General features: G+C 47.8%; 1 protein-coding gene across 1 annotated transcript; it reads left to right on the forward strand.

Moving 5' to 3' along the window:
- The first annotated feature begins 172 nt into the window (after positions 1-172).
- On the forward strand, positions 173-10,849 carry TSTD2 (thiosulfate sulfurtransferase like domain containing 2). The gene is made up of 9 exons (XM_088527914.1): positions 173-250; positions 745-1,028; positions 2,314-2,422; positions 3,938-4,063; positions 6,104-6,209; positions 7,463-7,581; positions 8,127-8,285; positions 9,236-9,374; positions 10,576-10,849. The coding sequence occupies exons 1-9, from the start codon at positions 197-199 to the stop codon at positions 10,824-10,826; spliced, it is 1,347 nt and encodes a 448-aa protein (XP_088384040.1). The 5' UTR covers positions 173-196; the 3' UTR covers positions 10,827-10,849.

Here is a 10,849-nt window from a genome sequence, read left to right on the forward strand (position 1 = left end):
TCCTCTCTATGGCGCGGGAGGACCAGGGCGAGCGGAGGGGCGCGAAGCTGCCGCGCCTCCTCGCAGCGCGCCGCAGAGGCCACGCCCCCCGCGGGCTGCGGCCAATCGCAGGCGCGCGGCGTCTCCCGGGCGACGGCGCCCACCCCCCTCCTCCCCCGCCCCGCGGCGTCGGCAACGGCCGTTGGGCGCCGCCAAGATGGCGCCGGGGGAGGAGCGGGCCCGGAAGCAGCGCGCGTCGGCCCGCAGGAAGGTGCGGGCCGGGACCGGCACCGGGACCGGGGCTGGGGGCCAGGGCTGGGGGCTAAGGGATCGGGACTGGGATCAGGGGACGGGGCAAGGGAGTGGGACTGGAGAGCGGCATGAAGACGGGGATACGGGGACTGGGGACTGGAACCGGAGTGCAGGCCGGGGACTGGAACTGGGGACCCGGGATCAAGAAGTGAGGCCGGGGATTGGAGGCCGGGCCGGGGATCGGGCTTAGGGACCAGGCCAGAAAGCAGGGGACAGGACCAGAACCAGGCACTGGGGCCGGGCACCATGGCCGGGAACCAGGGGACAGGACCAGACCCAGGGCCTGGAGCTGGGGACTAGGGCCAGGAACCAGGGAACAGAACTGGGACTGGGACGAGCGCAGGTCCTGGAGCCGGGGACTGAGGCCTGGCACCACGGTCCGGGAGTGGGAGCGTGGAAAGGGCCGAGGAGGGTGCGGAGGCCGCGGCGGTGCCGAGCATCCCTCCCTCGCAGGCCTTCTCGCTGTTCGTGCGCGGCAAGGAGGTGTGCGCGGGCGCGGGCGAGGCGTCGCGCTGGCAGTGCTGCGGGGAGGCCTTCCCCGAGCGCGCCGCCGTGCACCGGCACGTGGCCACGCAGCACGCGCGCGAGCTGCGCCTCGCGCTGCAGCAGCTCCGCGACGACGAGGAGGCGGCGGCGGCGCGCGGCGCCCCGGCGCAGCGGCCCTGCCGCGGCGACCGCGGCGAGCTGGCCCGCGGGCTCCCGGACACGAGCGCGCTCAGCCACGAGGCGCTCACCAGGTAGGAGCTGCCCGCCTGCTTGTGTGTGCATCCATAGGTATTTTACACTCTTTTGGTGGTGGCCAGCGACAAGACAAGGTGTAACGGGTACAAGTTGAAACACAGGCAATTCCATTTCCATGTGAGGAAGAACTTCTTTCCTGTGAGGGTGACAGAGCCCTGGCACAGGCTGCCCAGAGAGGCTGTGGAGTCTCCTTCTCTGGAGATCTTCCAAACCCACCTGGATGCCACCCTGTGCCACGTGCTCTGGGTGTCCCTGCTGGAGCAGGGGGTTGGACTAGATGATCTATAGAGGGCCCTGGCAACCTCAGCCACTCTGTGATTCTGTGATACTTGAGCTTCAGGTCACTCACACTTTCAAGTTTCAGACCAAATCTTCCCTTGCATTCCCTTTCCCAACTGCTATTTAAACTTGAATTCTCAGCATGCAAGCTTGTCAACTAACGAGGCGCTGGGGAGCGCAGAAAACAGCTCTTGTTTCATGAAAGAAATCTGTGTGCGGCGCTGGGTGCAGAGATGTCCTGTGCCTCAGAGATTAATTCGTGTTGCAGCCAGTGCCCAGAACTGGGACTGCAGGAGCTGTCTTTAGTTGCTAGTTGTGTATCTTGAAAACGGACCAAACCCCAAAGTGCTAGCCCATATCAGAGAGTCACAGAGCGGCTGAGGTTGGCAGGGACCTCTAGAGATCATGAAGTCCAACCCCTGCTCCAGCAAGGACACCTGGAGCACGTTAGAGCACTTTCATTTTCCCCCTGCTAGTTTAAAATTAGGTGAAATAAGTTAGTATTTGAAGTATTGCATCAAAGGCAATAAGATTTATGGATGGTCAGTGATTACCAGTTACACAGCCCCACTTTTGCTAAGGGGGTTCCACGCTGTGTTTGTTTGTTTGCCTTTTTTTTTTTTTTTTTTCTCCAAAGTTGACAACATGTAGCTTCTCTTGAAGGTAACTCTGACTAAGGGACTTCCTGTGAATCAGAGATTTCATTAATAACTATTCTCAACATGTACTGTATGAGAGCTCTTCTTTCAGTAGATTACAGTTTCAACTTAATCTCAAGGTTTTACAGACGCTGTGATCCTCTCTTCACCAAGAGCTTTCACTAAGCTTATCACACGCAGAAGATATTAGGACATGCACATTATGAAATAATCAATTCTGAATGTGTATATTTACAATTTTTAGAGAAAATTAACTGCTTTTTGAAGTGTTGATGATAATACGGTGATTTTGTTTTTGCACTCTAACATCCTTTCCCAATTTCCTTTGCCCTGTTCTGGGCAGCAAGGAGGGAGAAGTGCTTCTGTATTATTGTTACTGCGAAGTGGAGGACCCAGAGAAGCTCTGTGCTTGGCAGAAGGCTCTGTGCCAGCACCTGCACCTGACGGGCAAGGTAAGACTCTGCGCGTCAGAAAAGCGTCGCCTTTGCTGCGTGCAGGGTGGGCGTCACGAGTGGGGGGTGACAGTCTGGATCGAAGGACGGGATGGTACCGCTTGCTCCTGCCAAGTCACTTGGTTCTCCTCCTGCCCTGCAGGCTGGCCCAAGGAGACCTGTGGCTCTGTGGGTGAGTGGTAGCCTGGTGGAGCTGCTTTTCCTGAGCTGTTTGTGGAGAGAAAGGTTTTTTCACGAAATGGCGTCAGAACAAAAGGCTACTCTATCTTTGACTTGTCTTGCAAAGGAGTCTCTCTTTCTGCAACCTAAATTTTAACCCAGCTGCTCTGCTGACAGGCATCTTAACCTTAGCAGGAGCTTTTCCAGTTCTGAGCAGCTGCCCCATTTCCTTCTCTTGGGTTTTCAATTCCCATATTCTGTCCTTCTAGTGCCTGCTCTGTTGCTTGTGTTTCTTATTGTCAGGACTTTGCTTCCTCCTTGGATGCTTTGGGAGATATTCTGAGCATTCTTGTCAACCACTTGTGACCTAACTCCAGAGAAATTACTGTATAGTCAGTAATTTCTTTGGTACAGGATGAACTCAAAGCATTATATTCTCTGTCAAAGTTCATACAATTTTTATTACTTTTTGTTGTGTGTATATATATGTGTATATATATATATATATATACACACTTTTTTTGAGATGGGAAAGAAATTTCTCATGATATTCTGACTTCACTAATAAATATGCATCTTGTCTGTGGCTTTTTCCCAGGGCTGGTGCTGTTCATAATAAAACATATTCAATGTTCTGCCTGTGCAAAGCCAGCCTTCCTTATTCTGAAGGAAAGAAAGGAAGGTACCTTACTCTGAGACTTGTGTAGTAGACTAAGGAAAATGTCCTAATGCATTAACTCTTTTGTTTGAGTTTGGTTGGTTGGTTGGTTTGTTTTCAGATATCTTACCTCTTCTTGTTTTCCAAGTTAGGTACAGCGTTTGCCTTTCCAACAAGTTTTTTTCTTAGTTCTCTTTAGTTCAGTCATTTTTTCCCAACATCTTGGGTTTTCTGTCAGTGCCCTTATATAAAATGACTCTCACTGGGACTTATTATTACATGCAATATACATATTCACATTTTCTTTCCAGCTACCTGAGTCACTGGGCCCAATGGCATTGCTCTTCCTTGGGCAGACCTCCTGTGGGAATTTTGACTCTGACTGCAAGATTTGCCTGCTAACTAGTTATCATTTCTCTGCTTACTACACTTTTTTTTTCCTGACTTTTTTTTTGCTGTTTTTTCTTATGAAAAGGCCCCAAGATGATTATGAATATTTATTCTAGTTTTTCTTTCAGTATGTTTTTTCCACTCAGCTTCACTATAACTCTCTCCCATTCCTTCCTTCTTCAGTTGCCTCTTTCATGAAGATGCTTATTTGTCTGCCTTTAGCGACCTGGTCATATTTTGCTAATCTCCCTGTGATCTGTTTCTGCTGTTGCCAGATCTTAACCCCAGCTTCTCCTCCTGGCTTCCAGGTACGAGTTGCCTCAGAGGGAATTAATGGAACAGTCGGTGGAAGCAAAGTAGCTACTAATCTCTACATCGAAGTTATGCTCTCCCAGCCGCTGTTCAAAGACATCTTGTGTCGAGATGATTTCAAGGTATGAGAAAGCAGTTTCTGAGGAGACATTTTTAATACAAGATGCTTAATTCGGGGAAAATAGGCTAATCGTTTCTTGGTAGTAGCCCTTTGCCGCTTGAAAGAAAGCACTTCAAGCTCTAGCTCTTCTGTTCTGCCACCACAGACCTAAGGAGGGGATTTCTAAACTTGCTTTGTCTGATGTCGCTGTCAGTGAAAGCAGCAGTAGCATTATCAGCTACAAACTTTGGCAGCTATGAGGCTTGCTGCAGAGGAGGAAGTATGCTCCAGCTCCACCATTCATTATCAGATTTTTACTCCAACCTGGCTGCTGAAGTCTAAGCATCGCAGTTTGCACTTATATGTGCAAAATGTTTGCGTTTGTACCTCTTCAGCCTGCTCTGAGATCCTTCCCCAGAAGCCAGCTGGTGTCGTTACATGCAGGCCTTGGTGTCCTTACAGATGCACTGCCAGTTCACAGATCAGATATTTTCTAAAGAAAATACACAGAGTCAGAGAGAGATTTTCCCTACTCTAATTAGTGTCTCACTAGAGGAAGAGCGAGGTGCTACCTTCTGCCTCTCCCTGGGTGTGTGTGCTGGTTGCTGTTTTCAGGTGGTGATGGCAGGTATAGCTGGCACTGGTATTCTGGAATGTGCTTTTTTTTTTCCCTCTCTTATCACTACGGATATTGCATTCTTTGAAGAACGAAAAAAAAGTGCTGCTTTTACTTAGTATTGTCATCTCTCAGAAACTTCTATTTATAGGTAATATTATATTTTCTGTAAATAACCAAATTAAAGTTAGTAAAACATGTGAAACTAAAATCGCTCTGTAGAACTGCAGTGCTGATACAGCCTGAGCTCTTTAACTGCCTGCTGTGCTTGTCTGAAGATGATCCAGGCTGTTAGCTATGTGGAAAATCAGGGCAAATCAGGGATGAACTTTTATCTCAGCCTTGGCAAAAGCTCCAGCCCTGCATGATTTTTCTGGGCACCAGAGCTCGTGCATTAGTATATGTTGCTTTGTGTCTCACAGTTCCTCTGTGTGCTGTAGTCACAAGGAAGTGAGGTTTCAGGTTCCTCTTCCTAACGGAGAGGGGCACAGGGATGTGAAAAGTGAGCCTTGAGCTGTGAAAATACTCAACAGCTACTGTAGTTACTGCAGATTGACCTTTAGTCAATTTAGCTCACAACTTAGCAGTGAGAGCCAGAGCAGTGCTGTACAGCATCACACTCTCACATTTGTTTATGTATTTAGTAGTGCCCAAGTCATGTTTGAGGCTGTGCCCTGGAGAAATATCCCCTGCAGTGATGGTGGTTGGGGTTGCCAGGGCCCCCAAAGGGGAAATCCTGCACAGGAGCTTGTGCATGGGCTTTAAAATTGTAACCTTCACTGATCCTCCTCTGTGCCTGTTTTAAGCCCTCGAAATATAGCAGTTCCCTCTGCCCATACAATGACAATATAATACATACGTGCTCTGGGTATCCCTGCTGGAGCAGGGTGGGTGGATTGGATGATCTCTAAAGGTGCCTTCCAACCTTAACCATCCAGTGATTCTGTGACAAGAGGCCTAGCTGTGCTTCGTGTCAGGGATCAGGAGGGCTGAAGGGAACAGCAGAGCCCAGAAGTGTCAGCAGGATCATTACCTGAGGGGTTTATTTATTTAAGTGAATATATGATCAAAAAAAAAAAAACTTTCTATTATGCCAGCGTGCTCAGTAGCCTGACATTCTCCTGGCAGGTGCTAGTGATGTTTTCTTCTAGGAAGTCTCTGTGTCTGCTCCCTCCTTGGTAGCTTTGCTGGGACTGGATCTGGTGCCAGCTAGTGCCCACTTCATGTGTTACAGTCACTGGGACAAAAAAACCTGCCTCTTGGGTCATGGTAACAGCTACTCCCCGACCTCTGGATTTAGGAGTTTTGATCTTGGCAGGAGACACATTTCTTTGCCTCTGACACTGAAATCCTGCCCTGTTCTGCTGCTGGACTGTATTTGAGTGGAAAGTCATGCTCTGGATGGCTGGGACATTCCAGTGGGTTGTTTTGTGCTTAATTTCCTAGAGCAGCGCGGGAGGAGCTCACTGTTTCCCAGACCTTCGAGTTGGAGTATTTGAAGAAATTGTACCAATGGGCATTGATCCGAAAAAAGTCTCTTACAAAGAAACTGGTAAGTGGATTTGAAGAATAAAACCTTGCACCCAACTGAGAGGTAAGTGAGAATAAACTAGGTGCAGCAAAAAACATTTCCTTCAGCACAGTCGCCAGGATATAGGAGAAGTAGTAATGGAAATCCATCTGGTTTTGGTAGACAGAGTTACTGGTACAGAGAATTCACTAGCCCAGGTTTTGGTTTGCCAAGTGTTTAGCTGCTTCAGAAAGTTCAGAATTAACCATCTGTTTTGTGTCAAACTGTAGTAGTTCAAGGGATATCAAACAAAGTAACTACCTTGTTCTGGGTTAGCAGTGCTGACCTTCAGTCAGGGAATTCATCCTAGGACATGTGCTAAAGGCAAGGTGAAATTATGCGTAATGATTGGGTAATAAATGATTGGGAAATTATGCGTAATGATATGTCAGAAAAAGGGGCATCTCTTTTTCCCTTTGCCACTGCTCTGTATTGTTGTGGTTCTTCCTTCCCCATGACAGTTCTGCCCTGCTCAGCTCCCTCTTGCACTTCAGTGCAAGCATATATTTATGTTTGTTCTAAATATTTTGTAGAAGCTTGAGACAGCTCAGAGATGATACTGCATCCAGAGCTCTGATGCTCTGCCGTTGTAGTTAGCCTGCACTAAGAACCAAGCTGTACAGGGACTGCTTCCCTTGGAGTCGTCTCATGTATCCGGTGGATTTGGGAGGCCTGGAAGCCAGGAGCCATGCTCGTTTTTGAGAAAGTGCTACCGTTGCAATGACACTTGCAGCTGAGAAGATGCATGTTCCTAAACTGGATGCTACCGGCTTAGTTTTCCTTCTGTTGAAATTAAGCCTTGCTCCTCCCTGTTACACTGAAGCAGAACCAGGTTCTGATTCAGCTTCTGGCTGTCCCCCTGAGATGAGTTGCATCTGCTACCTGTGGTGCCTCAGCATGGGTTATGCCCGATAGCAAGTGCCTGGGTGTTCAGCTGCTGTGAGGACACTTGCATAACTGCTTAGCAGAAGCACAACATGTAGCAGCAGAGCAGCTGTTCCTTGGGGCTTTCTTTTCACAGCAAGAACTGTGATGGTCATATATCTTTTTCAGCATTATTTACAATTTTTCCACGTATTTTTCAGCAGTCTGGTAAACTTGTGAGCTGTCGCAGTTGGAGATCCGAGGAGAAGCTGAATCAGTGAGATCTGTAGTATTGCTCTGTAGCTCTGTTTAGCTCTCTTTCACTTTTTTTTTTCTTTTTCTCTTTTTTTTTTTTTTTTCCTGTCCGTAAGGAATCCATCTATCCCCTCAGGAATTTCATAGAGAAGTGGAACAACATTTGTCTCAGGCCAGTCAAGGACAAAGTGATACTATTTTACTGGACTGTAGGAACTTCTATGAAAGTAAAATAGTAAGTGCTGTTTGTTTTTTACAGTGTGTTACACATGCTGGGGTGGGGGAAGCACTTTGCATTATGGATGTGTGACCTTACTGGGAAGAGGGGTTGATATTGAGGCATATATACAGTTTAGTTCAATAATATGAGGCTGAGGCAGTAAGGAGAGCAAGTGGTTAGTATATAGCCTGAATTAAAAGTACCATGACCTGTAAAGATATATTCTAGTATTTTTGCCTTTTCCTATATGTCAGAAAAAGGGGCATCTCTTTTTCCCTTTGCCACTGCTCTGTATTGTTGTGGTTCTTCCTTCCCCATGACAGTTCTGCCCTGCTCAGCTCCCTCTGTATGTTCAAATGAGGAGAAAGGCTGTGCCCAGGAATCCTCCTATGGATTTTAACTGCTATTTTGATGCATAAATGTTGAGGAACTGCCTAAGGCAGCTGCGGTGAGCTGGTAATTCTGGCCTAGAAGACTGTTACTTCCTCTGGTTTGAGACACGGGCCTTGGCATGTAAGTCAGCCTGCATTCAGTTGCATGGCCATCTGTTGTCATTCCAGGGCCACTTCCAGGGCTGTCTGGCTCCAGATATCAGGAAATTCAGCTATTTCCCAAGCTATGTGGATGAAAACCTGGAGCTTTTTAGAAACAAGCGTGTCCTGATGTACTGCACGGGAGGGATCCGCTGTGAAAGAGGCTCTGCTTATCTACGGAGCAAGGTGAGATGTTGCTGTGAGAACACTCGTCAGGCATTGAAACTGCGTTGAGGGCAACTGTTTTTTTTCTTGGCAAATTCTTGTTTAGCATAAACTGCTTGGTCTAGGGAGATGAATGCTTCTGATTGGGATTTTACTCATGCTGCCTGCCAAGGTAACAGGTTGTCTAACACAGCTGAGAATATATGAATGAACTACAGTAGTGATTGCTGTGCAGAAAGCTGCATAATCCATCTGCTGAGAAGAGATACCTGTAAGCTTGCCCTGCCCATTGCTGTGGCATTTTAGGAAGGCTTGGGAGCACTTTATAGTGCCTTCATGCCCTTGCCTATAAGCTGTGTCTAGGTCATGCTCTGTGGTTACTCCTGCACAGCTTGAGCGTTTCAGAGTGCTGGAGATGAACCAGTCAACACTTCACTCATGGGGTGGAATTAAACCACCACACTGCATTATCCATATCCCACTCTCCACCTCACTCTTTTTTTTTCCTGGGTTCTTCCCGGGGTATCTCTGATCCCTCAGAGAGTAAGGGATCAGCATGGATATATGTTCTCCAGAAATTATATCTTCATCCTTTTTCACGTGCGCCATTGGGAAATTCCATTCCTGTCAGCAGAAGCTCACCACATAAAACCAGAATAATCAGTGGTTTGCAGAGGCTCAAAAGCATTTTCTGTGTGATGCAACGAACCCAGAGTAGCCAAGGAGGTTACTTGCCTCTGTTGAGATGTGCCATTACAGCGTATTTGAGTTCATGTCAGCAAGCTGCCCTTGTGAGAGCAGCCCATTAACCTTCCCTGGTATTAGCTGGAGTTGTGACGCACACGTTGCTCTTTGGTCACCGAGAAGCTGCTGCTTGTCCTTCATCTGTGGGGTTCTTGGCATTTCCTTGGGGCACTCAGGCCGGCTGCCACTGTTTCCTTGAGCCTTTTTTGCAAATATGCTTTAAACAGGCGGTGTGCAGAGAGGTCTACCAGCTCAAAGGTGGGATTCACAAGTACCTGGAAGAGTTCCCAGATGGATTCTACCGGGGGAAGCTGTTCGTGTTTGATGATCGTTACGCCATTTGTTCCAATGAAGATGTAATCTCAGGTAGATAATACAAATATGCAAGTGCAGAAGGCTAGGACTCTGTTGCAATGATTGCCACAGAGCTGTGTTGTCCAGGGGGAGACAAGCAGACCTGTGTGGTTAGTTCTTCCTCCTACTCACTTGGGTGTTTCAGTGCTGCCATTTTTTGTGGTGGCCATCAGCTGTGTAGCTTTAACATCTCAAACATAGAAGGGGGTCACTAAACAGGATTTCCTAGAGCTAGGGCAATAAAAAGACACATCCTCTGCAGAATGGATACTGTGTGTGGCCATGAGCCACTACTGCTTTTTTTCACTCACTTGCTACCCATACTGCTGATCAGGCTGTGGTTGGCCAAGGGCCCAAAGCATTAAACAGTTCTGGTGTGAGCTGCTCCACAGAACCCTAACACAGACTGCCAGGCTTTGGGAAAGTCAATTCTACACTCAATTCTACAGCACTTAGCTGTTTAGTGTTTTAAGTGTTTCTGTAGCTTGTAGGATTCTAGTGACCTGAAATTGTCAAGAATATTGCACTGTCTGGGTTAACTCTTTAGCTATTTCAACTGAAATATTGTCAATGTCTTTTCAGTTGCCAGGTACAAATAGAAGAAATTTGTCTCTAGCCTTTTTTCAGGAATCAGTCCTTTTTTTTATTATTATTTTTTCTTTTCCCTCTGAGCAGTTAGCTAACTTCTTGAGCATAACCCCCATTCCTCTTTTTCATTTACCGTATTCATCCTGAAGGTACCAAGGTGGCTTGGCACAAAAACAGAGCATTCTCTTCTGTCTCAAGGCCATCCCTACAGAAGTATCCAAACGAAAATGTTGGGGCAAGCATCTTCCCGATTGTGAGCAGAATTATGAAAAAAAGTGTTGTGTTAAAGCTTAAATCCTGCCTGGTAACTGTGGAAGGACTGTGGTAGGATTGCAGATGACCCCCCCGTATACACAGGCCATTGCTGTCAGATGGAAGCGATCTCAGGATCCACTGTTTCCTCCATAGAGCCTGTCCTGAGAGGCAGTTTGTCCTAAGCTTTGACATCAAAACTGAAGTTCATTTAAAAACGAGCCAGGTTCTGGAACACCAGGCTAGAGCAGGGATAAAATACCTCGAAGGCGACGTTAGACGATGTTAGATGATGTCCCTTGAGTGAGAGGTTGTAGCAAAGGGGGACAGGCGGGTGCGACGTGGGTGCTCATTGTGCTTCCCCTCTGTGCAGCGTGCAGGTACTGCGGGGCGCTGTGGGACCAGTACAAACTCTGCTCCAGCCAGCACTGCCGGCAGCTCGTCCTGACGTGTCCCAGCTGCCGCGAGAAGGGGCTCACAGCTTGCTGTCCTCCTTGCCAGGAGAAGGAGCTCGAGGTGGCCTCCGGACAGGCGCTTAAGGAGGAGTGTGACTGTACAAGGAGACGACCAAGGGTACCCATTGAACGAGTTTCACAAAGCACACTGGATGCTGAAAAGGATTAAGCTGTTTGTTTAGCTAGTTTTGC

The sequence above is a fragment of the Tinamus guttatus genome, unplaced genomic scaffold (genome assembly GCF_059628265.1).
Source record: "Tinamus guttatus ecotype Peru unplaced genomic scaffold, ASM5962826v1 Tinamus_guttatus_pri_ptg000295l, whole genome shotgun sequence".
NCBI lineage: Eukaryota > Metazoa > Chordata > Aves > Tinamiformes > Tinamidae > Tinamus > Tinamus guttatus.